The sequence below is a fragment of the Sorex araneus genome, chromosome 1, assembly GCF_027595985.1.
Source record: "Sorex araneus isolate mSorAra2 chromosome 1, mSorAra2.pri, whole genome shotgun sequence".
Lineage (NCBI taxonomy): Eukaryota > Metazoa > Chordata > Mammalia > Eulipotyphla > Soricidae > Sorex > Sorex araneus.
In genome coordinates, this window is record NC_073302.1 from 12,984,922 (window position 1) to 13,003,575 (window position 18,654).

The 18,654-nt window shown below is 38.7% G+C and overlaps 1 protein-coding gene across 1 annotated transcript in view; it reads left to right on the plus strand.

Moving 5' to 3' along the window:
* The window catches only part of C5 (complement C5), a 111,967-nt gene that overhangs the window by 21,475 nt on the left and 71,838 nt on the right, over window positions 1-18,654 (plus strand). Inside the window, exons 8-16 of the mRNA XM_004615632.2 lie at window positions 119-233; window positions 2,518-2,644; window positions 5,783-5,898; window positions 7,574-7,759; window positions 9,440-9,643; window positions 12,064-12,273; window positions 12,390-12,539; window positions 13,775-13,904; window positions 18,418-18,480. Coding sequence (XP_004615689.2) covers window positions 119-233; window positions 2,518-2,644; window positions 5,783-5,898; window positions 7,574-7,759; window positions 9,440-9,643; window positions 12,064-12,273; window positions 12,390-12,539; window positions 13,775-13,904; window positions 18,418-18,480 — 1,301 coding nt within the window. The remainder of the gene's footprint in view (window positions 1-118; window positions 234-2,517; window positions 2,645-5,782; window positions 5,899-7,573; window positions 7,760-9,439; window positions 9,644-12,063; window positions 12,274-12,389; window positions 12,540-13,774; window positions 13,905-18,417; window positions 18,481-18,654) is intronic.

An 18,654-nucleotide genomic window follows, 5' to 3' on the forward strand; every position in this document is an offset into this window, starting at 1 on the left:
GAATCATGGAGGGAAACAGTTTATATCTTATCAAGTCCTTTGAATTTGTTATCCTTTGATCCAAATTTTATTGTAACCATGTTAGCAAAAACCGTTTTATGGTGTTATTGTTTGACAGATACTTTTATAATAAAGTAGTCACTGGGGCTGACGTTTATGTCTCTTTTGGAATAAAACAAGACTTAAAAGATGATGAAAAAGAAATGATGCAAAAGGCATTTCGAAGCACGACGGTAAGATTATCTGACAAATTGTCAGGAATGATAAAGAGGGCAAGTTACTTAAAATGTAAAAGGTTTCACCTTTCACTTTCTATATATCAAAAACTTAAGCCATTAGCTTCTCCTTTGGCTTCTCATTGTCCTTAGGGAAAAGCCCTCTTCCCTTGGTGTCCAAAGCAAAATTGGATTGGTACCTCGACCTCCATCCCCAAAGAATGAGAAAAACAAACGCATTTGGGCTGACCAAACTTTAGGATCACCCAGGCAGCCCTCTCTCACAGGCTGGCCACAGTGGAATATTGTTGTCCCACCCTAGTTCCCAGTACTGAGTTATTTTCTAAGTTGACAGAGATATTAAGAACAATTAGTAAGCACATCAAAATTCAGTGGGTACATTAAGAGCATAAATTGGGATATTTCACATCGCCAATCAGTGGGCACCCTTAAAAGAATGAGTTTCCTCTTCTATTTTTGCCTACCTTCTTGCTTTCAACGTCTAAACGACCCTAAATGTTCTATTCTATTCTTTTGTGGGCACGTTTTTGTTTGCCCCAATGCATTTTAAAAGTCCTAACCTTTTTCCCAAGGGACTATCCTATTGCACGCCTCGGCCCCAGCCTCTCTGACAGTCTGTCTCTTCCAGCCTCCTCTTTGCATTTCTTACCCTCCTTGCTCAAATTCATGTAGTGTCTCTTGTCCAGCTAGGTAGGACGCTGCTCCAATGCGCTGCTCCTGCAGATACTGGAGGATGATCTTTCCTTTTGTCCCCTGCTGCCCCTTCTTTGCCTCTCCTTTTCAGTTCTGTAAGTCACCTTGCAACCTCTCCCCTGCAAAAAGACCTGTTAAGAGTCTCCTCTACACGAGCTGACCGACCCTGCCTGGAACTCCTCAGCATATATCACACTTGATTACAGTATTTCTCGACCGGGGGTAACTTTTCTCCATCCTGGAAACATTCAGCCACTTGGTTGTCAGCATCAGGAAAGATGGTACAACTGGCACCAAATGGGTAGTGCTGTAGCGCTGTCATCCTGTTCATCGATTTGCTCGAGCGGGCACCAGTAATGCTTCCATTGTGAGACTCATTGTTATTGTTTTGGGCTTATCAAATACGCCACAGGTAGCTTGCCAGGCTCTGCCATGCAGGCGGGATACTCTCAGTAGCTTGCCGGGCTCTCCAAGAGGGATGGAGGAATCGAACCCGGTCGGCCGTGTGCAAGACAAACGCTCTACTCGCTGTGCTATCGCCCCAGTAAAGGCCAGAAATGCTGCTAAGCTTCTCTACTGCACAGCACAGCCCCTTGTGACAAAGAATCATCCTGTCCAATGTCAAGGGGGCTGAGACTAAAAAGAAACCTTTCCCTCTTTATTGTAATGATTTAAGCACTTATCTTTGATTCTCCACAAAAGACTGCATGTGGACTGAAATCATTCCCATTATCTGCTGAGAGACAGTATGTTTCCTGGTAGAAAAAAAAGTAGTTGCTCCATAAATATTTGAGAGTGAATTCATTCGCAGTAAATTCATTGGGAAATTCTTTTATTTGCAATTAAGAGCTCATGGTTCTTAAAACTCAGATTAGAGTTCCGGTTCCTTTTTAGTGCTCTTTATATTTGACCGTGAATGATGTGCACTTCTGCTATTTTCCTCACTGTGGCGTATTTATGGAGTTTGTATCCTCAGTCAACGAGCCTTTATTTTATTTTTAAAAGTCTTCTTTCTTGCAGATAAAATGTAATGCCCCTTTTTAATGTAAGATTCTATGACGGGCTCTGAGATTTAATAATGAGACAAAAATACCTGTACTCAAATTACTCAACTTTAGAAGTAAAAATAAGGCAAAATTATTTTAATACATTAAAAATAAAGTTTCTTTTACAAAATAAACCATATAATGACAACTTTCAAGCCCCTTTGCCTATTGTATGTTTTTACTTTAGAGTTTAGCTACATAAGAAGAGATGCCAATTAAAAATCCTAAAAGCCCTAAAAGTCTTAGTTAAGGACAAAGACAAACTGAGAGACTCTGACAGATGGTTCATGGCCCAGAGGTTGTAAGGTGTTTGTCTGGACCTCTCTGAAGAAATCTCCTTGAAACACAATTTATGACCATACTTTCATGTCTGTAATGCCAAATAAATAAATGAGAAACTAACATTCTAGGCTTAATCTTTAGTTGGGGCCTCCACTCTACTCTGATTTACTTTCAACTTAGAGGCCAATAGAAACAGGTTTTGTTCATTTTTTCCTTTGAGCTCCTTTCTGAAATCACTTTCTTTTTCCCTTTTTAAAAAGTTGATAAATGGAATTGCTCATGTCAATTTTAACTCAGAAAAAGCAGTTGAAGAACTGTCCTATAACGGTCTAGAAGATTTAGACGGCAAGTACCTTTACATTGGCGTAACGGTCATCGAATCTGCAGGTAAATTTCTTCTTCTGGGAAGGAAGGAGGGGGGTGGGGAGGGAGCACACTGGACAGTGCTCAAGACTTACTTGTGGCTCTGTGCTCAGGGATCACTCCTGGCAGGGTTTTGAGGACTATATATGATTCCAGGAATCAAACCCAGGTCAGTTGCGTGTAGGGCAAGAGCCCTACTCGCTGTACTATCTCTCCAGCCCCAAATTTGTTTTTTCAAAACTTTCTCTTGGATAGTATTTAGATAGCACATAAATAGTATCAATAAATTTCACTGGTTTTTGTTAATGAATCATCATGAGATACAGTTACAGACATACAAACTTTTGTGATTACATTTCAATCAAACAATGTTGGAGTACCCATCTCTCCACCAGTGCCCATATTCCACCACCAATGTTCCCAGTGTCTCTCCTGCCACCCCCACTCCTTCCAACCCCCTGTTTCTGTGGCAGACACATTCCCTCTTACTCTCCCTCTCTCCTTTTGGGTGTTATGGTTTATAATATAGGCACTAAACAGCCATCATGTTTGGTCCATAGCCTACTTTCAGCACGTATCTACCGTAACAAGTGATCCCTCCAGCCATCATTTACCTAATGGTCCCTTCCCCATCCCACCTGCCTTTTCCCCCAGCACATGAGATCGACTTCCAAGCAGTGGGTCCACCCTTCTGGCCTTTATCTCTACTATCCTTAGGTGTTATTTCCTATTATGTTACTTTGTATTCCACAAATGGGTGCAGTCATTCTGTGTCTGTCCCGCTCTTTCTGACTCATTTCGCTTAACGTGATACTCTCCATGTTGATCCACTTATATGCAAATTTTATTATTTCATCATTGCTAACAGCTTCGTTGTATTCCATTGTGTACATATACCAAAGTTTCTTTAACCAGTCATCTGTTCTTGGGCACTTGTTTTTTTTTTTTCCAGATTCTGGCTATTGTACATAGTGCTGAATTGCACTGTTGTTTAACATTGTATGTTCTGTCATGGTTAATTTTAGTTTTCATATCATATGATACTAGAGTTAGAGGCTACTTCTGCCCCTCTCTACTTTCTAGGTCGCTGTTGTCTCAAGCTCAAAAATGGAATAATAGCAACCAATTTATAACCTTGAGTGATTCTGCAAGCTCTCTGTCTTGAACAATGTACCTCAATGTCTCACCTACTAAGAATCCCTATCAAATAGTATATGTGAAAAATTTTTTAGATTACAATGTAAATGACAGATATAACCATTATTGTTTTAGTCTCCTTATCTGTATGGTGAACTAAATGTTCATTACAGTCCCTCTTTAGCTGTAAAACTCAGAAATTTACCTAAATTTGGATTGTCCTAATATCTCTAAAATGAGTACTTTAATAGTATAGATTTAATAAAAACAAAAGTCAATTAATATGTGCAGAGACTTACATTAGTGTCTCTTCTCCACTTTTCTCCGACCCTCACCCTATGTTCCTTCCTCCTTGCTCTCCTTCCCACTCCCCTTTTGTCTTCCCCCTACTTCTCCCTTCCTTTAAGTCTACCTACCATTTCTTAATTTCCTCTTAATAAGCATGGCTAGAGCTCTCAATTATACTTCAATAGTCTATAAGAGCTATTAGTTATCACTCCAGACAAATTGAATAAAATTTTCTTCCTCTGCTATGTTCTGATTACAATGTTCTTTATGTTGTCAAACTTACATTAAGCCTCTAATCAACCTGAACAAATCCCACATATTTAAACCATAACAAGTCACATTTTGGGGCAAAATTAAAGTTAGGCAATATGACCTCTAAACCCCCTTACGCCTCTTCAAATGTATCATTTTAAGTAATAAAATGAAGAACTGAGGTACTTTGCTAATTATTTAGTGGCTTGTATGTGCTAAACACTCAATAGATGGCAAAGAATGATGGTGACATTACTCTATAGCCTTGTTATTTCTCTTGATATTATTTTAATCTTCTTGTTTTATTTTTTCTCAACTTATTTCTATTAAATTCAGTTTAAGCACTAATTAAGAGATATTCAGAGTATTACTAAACATGTAGTCTTACAAATATGAAATATATATAATCTAAGCCCCTAAAATGGCTAAGAAACTAGTTTCAGGTATAAAGTTTGTAAACACAGAAACTTGCTAGAATAATTCCCTGTGTGTTTTGAGCAAATTGCATTAGATTATTGACTTTCAAAGGTCACCACCAAGAACCATATTGTAAATATGATTAGTCTTTTAAAAAATAAGTGGGGTTTTGAGAATGGGGTAAAGCATGCTACTTCATGCTACTACATGATGGTTAATTTTTGATAATTACAAGTTATTGAATTGGCTGAAATATAGAATATTTATAGGAACATGAAAAAGTTATATTGAATGTTGCATAGAATATGTACTAAAAATAGGAGTTTGAGTGTATTAAATCCCTGTGTGTTAATTTTAATAGTTTGCTTATATTTATCTGAAGGGTAACACTGTTATTGATCTCTTGCCAAATGGATCCTCAGGGGGTCTCTACTCAAGCACTTTTCTTCCTGGCTGGTTTTTTCCTATATCCCAGTAATCTAATGGCGGACCCGCTAAGGTTCAGTCTCTGTTATACACTTCTCTTCTCTTCTTAATCCTTTCTTCATGTTCCACTACCCATCAGACCACTAATGAAAATTGACAAACCTTTCTCTTTTTTGTATTGTTTTGTTTTATTTTGTTTGCTTTTTGGGTCACACCTGGCAATGCTCAGGGGTTACTCCTGGCTTCGTACTCAGGAATTAGTTCTGGCAGTGCTTGGGGGGCTGTATGGAATGCTGGGAATCGAACCTGGGTTGGCCGCATGCAAGGCAAATACCCTACCTGCTGTACTATTGCTCCAGCCCCCTTGATATACCTTTCTTGCTTCCAATTCAATTCAGCTCTACCTACAAGCCTTGTATCTAACTCTATGGCTTTGGTAACTCCCAACATCTGAACTCTTCTCTGCACATCTCCTCTGCATCAAGACCCAGGTCCTGGTAACTAGTGATGATTGAGTGCAGGAACAGAGTGATGAACAAGTGAGTGAGTGGTGAATATGTGAGAACAGACAGATAAATAGAAACTCACACAAAACATTATATTCCTGAAAAAAAAAATCAATCAACTTTGTCTTTTATTTAGGTGGACTTTCTGAAGAAGCAGAAATTCCTGGCATTCAATATATTCTCTCTCCCTACAAACTGGATTTGGTTGCTACACCTCTTTTCTTGAAGCCTGGGATTCCGTTTTCTGTCAAGGTAGATGGGGTGGGGGATGTGGAGAGGCAGGGAGGTAGGGGATATGGTTTTCTCCTCCTGTGGATGTGGACAGACCTGAGAAGATGCAAACCAACTTTAATGCTGAGGGCAATGTCAGAATTTAGTAAGACAGCCTGTTTAGGCATTCAGTTACCTATAAATACAGAGATAGATAGGCACTGCATTCAATTATCTGTAAATAAAACCCCCGAGTACATCGTTCGAAAAACACCAAGGTTTAAAATTACCTCGTGGCAGATGCTTAACAAACCTTCATATGGAGATTTTCCATTCCTGGAAAACAAACTCCTGCTCACCATAATTTTTTGCTTCCTGTGTATATTTCCACAGGATACGTATTTCTGTGCCTATTAGTCCATCTCTACATTCTCTTTGTGCATACTTAAGTCTCTTTTTGTTGTTTCAGAGTAACTGCTCTCCATTCTTTCTGATCCCATTCCAATATCTCTTTTCCTTTTCCTGCTCCTTCCTTCTTTTCTTTTGTTTTTGTTTTGGGTCATACCTGCCATTGCTGAGGGAGTACTTCTGCACTCAGGAATTACTCCTGGTGGTGCTTGCGGGGACCATCTGAGATGCCTGGGATTGAACCTGGGTCAGCTGTGTGCAAGGCATCCTACTCGCTATGCTATCGCTCAAGCCCCTCCATAATCCTTCTTTAGTATTTTCTTTAACTTTATATTGTCTTTTAATATAATTTCTTTTAATATTTCTTTAAATTTAATATTTATTTTTAATATAATTTATTTTAATATTTTCTTATAATATTTTATCTACTTTTCATGTTTTAAAGTGATATATTATGGAACAAAAAACATACATTATATATCTCATATTACATATTAAATATTAAATTCAACTCTGCAAACATTATTGTTTTTTGCTTCTTTTATTCTTTTTCTTGCTTAATGAAGCACCTGACAGTGTTGGAAGCTACCGCTAGCTTGGAGTTTGCTCCTGGTAGTGGTCAGGGGGCCAAGAAGTGCCAGATATTCAGCGGAGGCTCCAGCTTAAAAGGCCTCCCTCCAGCACTTTGAACTATCTCCCTCATTCTTTTATCTTTTTATTTTTCTTTGACGGGCTGGAGCGATAGTGCAGTGGGTAGGGTGTTTGCTTTGCACGCAGCTGACCTGGGTTCGATTCCTCCACCCCTCTCAGAGAGCCCGGCAAGCTACCGAGAGTATCTCGCCCACACGTCAGAGCCTGGCAAGCTACCCGTGATGTATTCAATATGCCAAAAACAGTAACAATAAGTCTCACAATGAGAGATGTTACTGGTGCCCGCTCGAACAAATCGGTGAGCAACAGGATTTTTCTTTGACACTCATTCTTTCTCTTTTGGAAAAGAATCATCCCTGTAAGTGATTGTCTTATTGTCTCCTTTATCCAGTTTTATCTCAAGTGTAGAATCATAGATGTTTGATGGCAGAAGGCCATATCACACCTATTTGGCAGACATATAAAATGATACTTATATTCTGTCTGCTTTATGGACAAGAAGAAAATCATTTAACTAGAAAGCACTAAAGAGAACAATTTTTTTACTGAATCAAGCATGAATACTTTGGTAGGGAGGCAAACCTGTATTTCAGAATTGCTAATGCCTGCAACAAAATGATGAGCTGTGGAAACGGATTTGGATTGTTCTGACCAACAGGTGCAAGTTAAAGATTCCTTTGACGAGTTGGTAGGAGGAGTACCAGTGATCCTGAATGCACAAATGAGTGACGCAAATCAAGAAATAAACGACATTGAAGCAAAGAAGAGCATAACGCAGTCCATTGATGGAGTAGCTTCATTTGTGATTAATCTCCCATCTGGAGTGACGGTGATGGATTTTAATGTGAGCTGAGTTCTCCTGTTAAATTTTCTGGGACAGCATGTACTTTTAGCTGTGTGCTTTGGCTAGCATGTGGAACGGATGCTGCAGATATTATATAAAAGTCCAATAAACGGTTCCACAATTTCTCATCTAAAAAGAATATGCATGGGAGGCAAACTTCTAGTCTTTGAATGATTCTTAAAGAAGACATCAATATTTTTCATTTGGGAAATTATTTTCTTTGACACAGGAAGTTGCAAAATAGAAGTCAATGGTAGAATTCTCATTCCTCTACTCTACACACGCCCACACACACACACACACACACACACACACACACACACACATTCTCTCTTTTCAGAGCCACCGGAGTGTCTAAGTGTTGTTTTCCAGCTGTATGAACTGTTGTGCCTCAGAGTTCAGTTAATAGTCTTCCCTCTGAGCAAATAACGTTTAAGTTCCCAATCTCAAATTAAAACTAGGTCAGCGAATAACACATGTCAACAATAATAGCATACATCGATTCACTCCCATCTACTGAGCACTTCTAGAGTGCTACGTATAGTACTAAGAGTTTTTTGTGGAACACATTTCATTCCTATCTAATCTGCTCTATTACAACAGTGGCTTTCAAACTTTTTATACCACTGAACCATGAAAACAGGCATTTTTACAAACTGCTGAGGCAAGGATTTAAAAAATCATAATAAGAATATATTTATTATAAACATTTATATATAAATATCACTAGATGATCCAGAAAAACCTTATATTGACAAAATAACCTTGTCATTAACCCTCAGGAAATTTCTGTGGATGGATACCAGTCTGTGGACTGGTGGTTTGAAATCCCTGAGAAAATATTATGCTTGCCATTTTGTGGTTGAGAAAACAGCTTCTAAGCTCTTTTGCGATTAAAGAACCTATCCAGAATTAATAAATAGGGGCAATGCATATTCCATTTTAGGGTCAGAAATGAGTCAAAGATAGTCAAAGATCAATATTACTGAAATATTCTTTCTGTCTCACCCATGCTTATAAATACTCTTATGTGCCACAATTTCACAATGAAAATGGGCGCTCTGGGGCTAGAGAGGCAGGACAGCAGGCAAGCACCTTGCCTTGTATTTGGCCAGTCCAGGTTAGGTCCCCAACATCCCTTATGGTTTCCCAATCACCAGCTGAAGTGATTCCTGAGTGCAGGGTCAGGAGTTACTCTTGGGCACCACCAGGCATGGCCCCAAAAGAAAACAAAAGAATGAATAAGGGAAAGTGGTCCCCTGAGTCTCTGTAGTGTTCACACGCAACTCCTCTCCCACACACCTCAAAGCCTTCTTTTATCCCCAGTTCCTGCCATCCCACACCAAAGGAAGATGAGTTCCCACCTTGACTTGACATTTCAAGCAGGCTACTAATAGTTATTTCATGAACATCTTTCTTTCTTTGCGCCCCCCCAGACTTTCCTGCCCTAGTCCATAACTCTCTATTATCCCAATGATAATCCAGAGTTTGTTTTTATAAAGTTACTTGATGCCATAGCTGTATAAACACTGGAGTAATCCTGTTTAGTTTAGGGGGAGGCGGGGTGTGTTAACATTTGATGTAGCATTTATAAAGCAATGAAATAAATCCAAGATTTATGTTTCAAAGGAAGTGTTTCATCACAGACCAGATGTCTTTTTCTGAGAATGTCTTTTTCAGGTCAGGACTGATGACCCACACCTTCCCGAAGGAAATCAGGCCAGTAGAGAGTATCAAGCAGTCGCGTATTCATCACTCAGTCAAAGCTACCTGTACATTGACTGGACTGCAAACTATAAGGCTTTGCTTGTGGGAGAAGATCTGAACGTTATTGTTACTCCCAAAAGTCCATACATTGAAAAAATAACTCACTATAATTTCCTGGTAAGTATAATAATAACCGTTTTTGCATCCAGCTGCTCCCCCACCCTACCAGAAACATTTCTCTTTGCCAGTAAAGAAGCATTAGAATGATAAATTTGTTTTTATAAAGCATTTCATGCTTATCTAATTGGTTAAAAGAAAATGTGCATGCCTATGGGGCTGGAGCAATCGCACAGCGGGTAGGGCGTTTGCCTTGCACGCGGCCGACCCGGGTTCGATTCCCAGCATCCCATATGGTCCCCTGAGCACCGCCACAAGTAATTCCTGAGTGCAGAGCCAGGAGTAAACCCTGTGTATCGCCAGGTATGACCCAAAAAGAAAAAAAAACAGAAAATGTGCATGCCTCGACCATAAATCTCACTACCATTGTAAACATGCTGCCTTAACTATAATATTTTTAAATAAATTTAAGTTTTTCAAAATTTTTTTTGAAGAGAAAAACTTCCATGGCCATTCACAGTTAGAAAAACTCAGGAAAAGAGACAAGAAAAGCCTACCAGTATCACTCAATTTGTGTTCTAGGCTCACTGACTCCTTTTCTGATATTCTTTTCACCAAAGAGATCCTGGTGAGTTCACAGCAATGAGCCTGATAAAATTCTCATAGTACGTCTGATCTAGCTCATGGTCAATGATTATTTCCCTACATCTGTTTCAAAGACATATATTTCATAGGCATGAAAGAGGGCTCCAAATTCTGTTCTTAAAGAGTTGAGTCATACACAACTGCTCTGCTTTTACCAGGCAGCCACATCCCTATTTCATCACCTCTATTAAAAAGAGGTGGTAAATCAACCCTGCCAGTGAGCACTAGGGAAAAATATGTGTGAAACACTGAAGACTTCCTAACAAATGAGCAGGAAATGGAATGAATTATTCCAATGGTGAGTCCAAACAGGAACTGATTTTTTAAAACATTTTTGAAGAAGGAATGAAAAAATCGTTGAGTATCATAGATTATTGGCAGCTAAAGAAATCAAGGACCTGTTAAGATCTAACTATGTCTTGAGACCAGATCTCTCTCTAACAGTAATTTAAGGGATCTTTGGGGATATTTGGCTTCATGTGATTGTAATCTTTTGGTCTTCCATCTGCACTTTAGAACCTAATATGTGGATTTAAAATTTCATTATTAGGGATTAGGGAAATGGCATAGAGGGTTGGTGTTTGCCCTGCATGCAGGCTACCCCCGTTCTGTCCCTGACTGCTAATGTCAGGAGTGTTCCCTGAGTCGAGAAACAGAAATCAGCCCTGATTTCTGCCCTGAAGGCCCACAAAGCAAAACTAAACAAAGCAAAATTTATTTAAAAAGATGCACTAAACCTACTCATCTTTCCTTTTAAATGTTAAAACAAAAAAAAAGATTTTAGTGACTGTGTATGTCTTTAAACAGATCAACATTCTTATTTTAATCTCTAATTCCTAAGTTATGTGATTTTGAGCTAAAACACAATAGGACATTTAGTTTAATTCTTTAACTTCGATCTCTGCAGCTGCACCAGGAGCCTAGTATCCCTACCAAACATTTTAAGAAATAAAGGGATTAGCGATGTGAAAAATAAATGGGTTAAGTTAACATACAGCTTTCTTGCCCCGGAATAGATCCACACATGTTAATTTCATTTTTCTTTTTTTTTCCTCTTCTCATAAAGTTTTTTTTTCTTTATCTTTTAATTAAATCACTGAGATATAAGCAATTACAAAGCTGTTCATAATTGGGTTTCAGTCATACAATATTCCAATAGTTGTCCTTCACAAGTGTGCATTTCTCACCAACAGTGTCCCCAGTTTCCTTCCCACCACCCGTGACTCCAGCCAACTTCATTTTTTAAAATTTTATTTTCTTTTATTTTTTTTGGCTCTTGAGGTCACACCCGGCAATGCTCTGGGATACTCCTGAGCATTGTAATTCTCAGGAATTACTCTTGGCAGTCCTCGGGGGACTGTACGGGGTGGCCAGGTTCAAACCCCATTGGCCGCATGCAAGGCAAACACTCTCCCTGCTGGACTATTGCTCAGGCCCCATCCATTTTATTTTTCTATAACATAATGTTTTCTTCTATTCCAAATAAGAAACTTGATTCTGATGCCTTAGACCACTCGACCATCCTGTAAAAGCTGGAGTGATAGCACAGCGGGTAGGGTGTTTGCCTTGCACATGGCCTCCCCGGGTTCGATTCCTCCGTCCCTCTCGGAGAGCTACCGAGAGTATCCTGCCCACATGGAAGAGCCTGGCAAGCTACCCTTGGCGTATTCAATATGTCAAAAACAGAAAATCAAGTCTCACAATGGAGACGTTACTGGTGCCCACTCAAGCAAATCGATGAGCAATGGGATGACAGTGATACAGTGATTCCAAACAAACCCTAAAGCAAAGGTTCTGTTTCTGTAATTACTGTTGCTGCCACTGTTCATTTTCAGATTCTATCCAAAGGAAAAATTATCCACTTTGGTACAAGGAAGAAACTTCAAGACTCAAGTTTTCAAAGTATGAACATTCCAGTGACACAGGACATGGTTCCCTCAGCCCGACTCCTGGTCTATTACATCGTCACAGGAGAGAAGAGAGCTGAATTAGTATCCGACTCCGTCTGGTTAAATATTGAAGAAAAGTGTGGTAACAAGCTCCAAGTAAGCCACAAGTGTCATAACTCACAATGGAATTCCCTTCTAATGTCTGTAGTGGCAGCTCCTTGTGAACTTTTGTCTCTTACAAGTACCTTTATCTCCATCAAATGATCTTGTAGGTTCAAGTGTCTCCAAATGAGGAAAGATACTCTCCCGGTCATGGCTTATCTCTGGATATGGTAACTGAGTCAAGTTCCTGGGTGGCTTTATCCGCGGTAGACACTGCCATATATGGAGTCCAAAGGAAAACCAAGAAGCCCGTGAAAAAAGTTAAGTAGCATTTAACCTTGGTTACTGGTGTGCAGTGTAGCTCTAGGATGTGGTGTACATGATCCGGTCACCAGAGAGGATTTTAGAGGAAGAGTGAAGGGAATAGTAGGTGTGATTTGCTGTGATCTGTTCCCAACACTGTTCCAGAGGAGCGGAAACCATCATGCTAGGTCCAAAAGCAAAGGTCCCTCTTTCTTCATGTTTCCAAGTGCAGGGCAAAGTACTTTTCAAACGTTCGACCATGAAAGTGGTTACTCATCACTTGGGAAGGTCTGGAAACTGGAGAGTTGGGATATTTTTAGTAGAAGCAATAGAAAAATTTGTTTAGGCAACTTCCAGTGGGACTTTCTTTTTTTTTTTTTTTGGTGTGGTTTTGTGGTTTCATTCTGTTGAAATCTGTAGTGCAGGGATCAGAGCGATAGCTTGGAGGGCCCTAAATTACGTCCTAGGTAACACATGGTACCCACACCCCTAGCACTTCAAGATTTAGTCCTGATGACCCCCAGCATCACTCAAGCCTGCCACTGAATCATCTGGTCCATGCAGGGGACTGAGTATTGTCATTAGTGGCACCCCAGGGTCCCTGAGCAATGCTTGTGAGGTCCTCTCAAAAGAAATAACCTGTGGTGCAGAATAATTTGAGCAATAATTAAATCCTCTGAAGTTCTCACTTACCTTTCCTATGTTCTTTGAACAAAATAACAAAATTAACGATATAGTTAATAGCAAGCATTAAGAGAAAGCATTTGTGGTCAAATTAAAAGTGAAGTAAACCCCCTTCCCACAAGTAATTTTTGCCCACTTGAAACTCTGAGCCCTCTTCCCCCAAACACAAGATATTATACTTTTTTATTTTCTGCAACTTAAAAAATAAGTCATTCATCTATGCATCCATTCATTTATTCATTTATTTTATTTGAATGTTATATTGATTGTCACTTGTACCTAAAGCACAGAAGAACACCATGCATCAATCAATTTCTAAACCAACTCCTCATCAAAGCTTCAGATTGAGTTCTTGACTTAATTTTGAAGAGTCATATAATTGTAAATAGAAAGGGACAAGCTAAAGAAATGAAGCTGGGAAATGTGGTCTTTTGCCACTTGATGGCAAAAAAAAAAAGTGGCCTGTGCATTTCAAAGGGTGTTCCAACCAGGGGACAGCTCCTGTTTCTGGTTTCTTAGAAGTGATTCATACATCTTGGATGGCTCAACGGTTTGCCTTTCTGGACAGGTATTTCAAAAGTTTGACGAGAGTGACCTGGGTTGTGGGGCAGGAGGCGGTCGCAACAACGCAGACGTTTTCCATCTGGCGGGACTCACCTTTATCACCAATGCAAATGCAGATAACATCCAAGAAAATGGTAAAGTTCTCAGCATCTTTGGTGCATTTTTCAAATGGGTTGTTCAGGTTTATCATGATCATTTGCTTCTCAGACCTCGTTTTTTCCCTTCTCTAGAATATTTTCTAAAGCAACACTATCATAATGCCTATGGATGAAATAATTGTTTGACTTTAAGATAAATGACATTCTTTAGTGCTGTTTTCAAAGCCTTCCATGAGGGATCTTTCCCCCTATCTCTCCAGCTACCTTATCCTGTGCTACCTTATCTTGTGTTTAAATTGTACTGTATAATTCATGGCTGGAACTATGCTATTTTGCATCTTTGGACCTTTCTTTATCAAGACTGCTTTCCTTTGTAGTCACCTAGACAGGTAGTGTAATTGATGTCCTGTACAAGTGTTCCTCCCCATTTAAAATTGATCATTTTCTTCTTTAACAAGGGAAGAGTGTAAAGAATTAGAAATACTTATAAGTAATGTAACAGTACATCATTGCACATTCATATAAACTTGTTTATACAGCTTGTCCCAATTTTTACACTGAGCTTTTATTTAGTTTTTTGAAGCACAATAGTTTTTATTTTTTTACTTTATTTATTTTTTAAAATTTTATTGAATCACTGTGAGATAGTTGCAAGCTTTCATGTTTGGGTTACAATCTCACAATGATCAAACACCCATCCCTCCATCAGTGCACATTCCCCACCACCAATATCCCCAGTATATCCCCCCTTTCTCACCCTCCCTCTGCCTACCATGGCAGACAATATTCCTCATAGACTCTCTCTACTTTGGGGCATTATGTCTTGCAACACAGACATTGAGAGGTCATCATGTTTGGTCCATTATCTACTTTCTGCATGCATCTCTCATCCCAACTGGTTCCTCCAGCCATCATTTTCTTAGTGATCCCTTCTCTATTCCATCGGCCTTTCCCCCTCTGCTCATGAAGCAGGCTTCCAGCTATGGGGCAATCCCTCTGGCCCTTGTATCTACCATCCTTGGGTGTCAGTCTCATGTGATGTTATTCTATACTCCACAAATGAGTGCAGTCCTTCTATGTCTATCCCTCTCTTTTTGACTCATTTCACTTAGCATTATACTCTCCATGTCTATCCATCTGTAAGCAAATTTCATGACTTCATCTCCCCTAACAGCTGCATAGTATTCCCTTGTGTATATGTACCAAAGTTTCTTTAACCAGTCATCTGTTTTAGGGCACCCGGGTTGTTTCTATATTTTGCCTATTGTGAACAGTGCTGCAATGAATATATAGGTACAGATGTCATTTCTACTGTGCTCTTTTGCATCCTTGGGATATATTCCCAGAAGTGGTATTGCAGGGTCATATGAAAGCTCAATTTCTAGTTTTTGAAGGACTGCCCATATTGTTTCCTTTCTGGAAAGAAAGGCTGGACCAGTTGGCATTCCCACCAACAGTGAAGGAGCGTCCCTTTTCCCCCACATCCACGCCAGCACTGGTTGCTTTTGTTCTCTTGAATGTGTGCCAGTATCTGTGGTGTGAGATGATATCTCATTGTTGTTTTGATTTGCATCTCCCTGATGACTAACGATGTGGAGCATTTTTTCATGTGCCTTTTGGCCATTTGTATTTCTTTTTTGAGGAAATTTCTGTTCATTTCTTCTCCCCATTTTTTGATGAGGTTGGAGGTTTTTTTCTTATACAATTCTACTAGTATCTTGTATATCCTTGATATTAATCCCCTATCACATGTGTATTGGGTAAATATTCTTTCCCATTCTGTGGGCTCTTTCTGTATCTTGGTCCCTGTTTCTCTTGAAGTGCAAAATCTTCTTAGTTTAATGTAGTCCCATTTTTTTATGTTTGCTTCCACTTGCATGGTCAGGAAGCACAGTAGTTTTTAACTGAAATTTATTTAGAAAGAGGTGAGGGGAGAGAGAGGGAGAAAGAAGTATGTATTCAAGAGAGAATACAGACTTCTCCGGAGTGTAAATAAGCATGCAGAAAGCAGAGACAAATAAGTGAGATGCATGTTCGAAAGAGAGCACAGGCTTGAAGAGCAACCTTGTAACTTAGCTTTTAAATGCAAGGATCACAAGCAAATCATCTTTTCTTCTATTGTTTTAAAATTATAAAATTGTAAACAATATTATCCTTGATGATATTATTCTGGATAATGTATCACAAAGAACAAGCAATAAAAATAGTATGTGCAACAAAAATTTTCTTTCTCAAAATTCTTAGACATACATTTGTAATCAGTGGATTTAAAAGGTGGAAGGATTTGAACAACAATGTACATCAATCATGTCAAGGCATATGGTCCTAGGTCGTGAGCTCCTGTAAGATCTATCATGTTAGGATATATAATGCAAGATGCTTAGTAGAAAGCAGACTTGGCAGTATTTTAAATACCTTAATATTTTCATGGACTTTTATTATTTAATCATGATTGGCTTACAATATATACACATATCAGGGTTAGTTTACATATGTGGAATACACAATGCATCCACCACCAAAATCCCAGTAACATCCCACCACAAGTGATAGATTCCTCCATCCCCCGTCTTACTAAGTCCAATAGTTAGTTTCCCCCTAAGTCTATTTGTTTTACTTATTTATATTTGACATATGCATAAAACTATTGGATATTTGTTTTTAATTTCTTTCCTTTGCAGACTCATTTCAAATTCCAGCCAATATGTCCTAAATTATAGAGTCTCATCTTTTTTGAATGGCGGAGAAGATTCCATTGAGTGTACAGCACATCTTTTTTTATCCATGCACTATGAGAATTTAGGTTTATTTTGTGTTTTTACTACTCTAAATAATGCTGATATACATTTCGGATTAGTGTTTTCATGTTTTTCGGATATGTACCTAGGAGTTGTATTGCTGGGCCATATGGAATTACCATTTTCAAGAAATCCTCATAACACTTGACGTGAGACTATATCAATTTGCTTCCCTCACACAGGACCAGAGTTCTTTTTCCTCCACATCTTTGTTAGCGTTTGTTGTTTCCAATATTGTTTGACTCAGCCACTCTCATAGGTATGAGATAATATCTCATTGTGATTTTATTTTTTTTGCTTTTTGGGTCACACCCAGCAATGCACAGGGGTTACTCCCTCTGCACTCAGGAATTACTCCTGGCGGTGCTCAGGGGATGCTGGAAATCGAACCCTGGTCATCCGTGTGCAAAGCAAACACCCTACCCGCCGTGCTTCATATGAAATGGAGCGAGAAATTATGATCTGCAAGTATCTTTTCCACTTTGGTGGAATGGTTTTTGTTTACATGATAGCTTCTTTCTTTGTGTAAAAGTTCTTTAATATAGTGTAGTCCTGTTTACAATTTTTTTCATTCCTCTTGCTAATAGAATTTCCAGATTTAAAAAAAAATTGATGCTGCCATTTTTTCTTCTTTCCTTTCAGGATTTTTTTTTTTTTGGCTATTTGGGGTTTTTCACATTTCCATTAAAAATTTTAGGCTTATTGGTTGTATTTCCTTGAAAGATGCTTATGATATTTTGTGAGGGAATGTAATGAATCTGTGAATCTGTGGACTGATTTAGGCAAAGTCCAAGTGTTCATTTTAATAATTTTTATTCTTTCAATCCCTGAAGATGGAATATCTTTCCTAAATTTATTTGTTTTTTACTTCTTTTGACAGTTTATAATTCCCAGTGTATCATTTTTTCAGGTGTTTGATTAGATTTACATGCAGATATTTTATCTATTTTTGTTGCAATTAAAAGGTTTTGTTTTGTTAATTTTCCTTTCCTCTATTTTATTGTTTGTCTGTAGAAATTCGGCAGGTAGTGCCAGAGACATAGTAAAGGGAGTAGGGACACTGATTTGCATGCAACTAAACCTAGTTCAATCCAAAACAACATATTTTGTCCCCTAGCACTGCCAGAGGTCATTCCTGGGCACAGAGGCAAAAATAGCCCTTGAAAACCACCAGGTGTGGTCAAGAAGGAAGAAGGAGGGAGGGGAGGACGGGAGGGACGGAGAGAAGGAAAGGTGAGAGGGAGGAAGGGAGGGAGGGAGGGAGGGAGGGAGGGAGGGAGGGAGGGAGGGAGGGAGGGAGGGAGGAGGGAGAGAGGGAGGGAGGAAGATTCTGTTGGAGATTTTTGTCATTGTGTCTGTCATTTTCTTTTCTGTGCGTTATCCTTTATAGCTTAGGAATTAGAGTGATATTGGCCTCAACGAATGTATTTACCATTCACCACTGCTCTGATTTTTTTTGAGAGAGTTTGAAAAATATGGTATTCTTGAAAGTTTTGAATTCACTTATGGAGCCATTTAGTCCAGATCTTGTATTTTCAGGGAGACTTTTGATTACTATTTTGATTTTTATCCTAGTGATTGTTTTTTTCAATCCATATTTATTCCTGATTTGGTAGTGGGAAGTTATATGACTGTCCAGTTCTTTTAGATAATGCAACTTGTGTATGAATGATTATAGTAGTCTAATATTCACAGAACATTCCTTTTTGATATTTTAATCTTTGTCTTTATCTTTCCCTTTTTTAAAACAGATGAACCTTGTAAAGAACGTCTCAGGCCAAGAAGAACTCTGGATGAGAAAATAAAAGAAGAAGGTATTCTGAAAATTTTCATGTGATATAAAATATGTGGCTATCTTTTTAAAAATCTGGAGAAAATTAAACATTTCATTTCCCCTAACTGAAAGATAAAGGCTAAAAAAGAAAGATATGCACAGATATCTATCTTGTCTTCCTAAAAGGGATTAATCCAAATAAATCCAGAGTTTA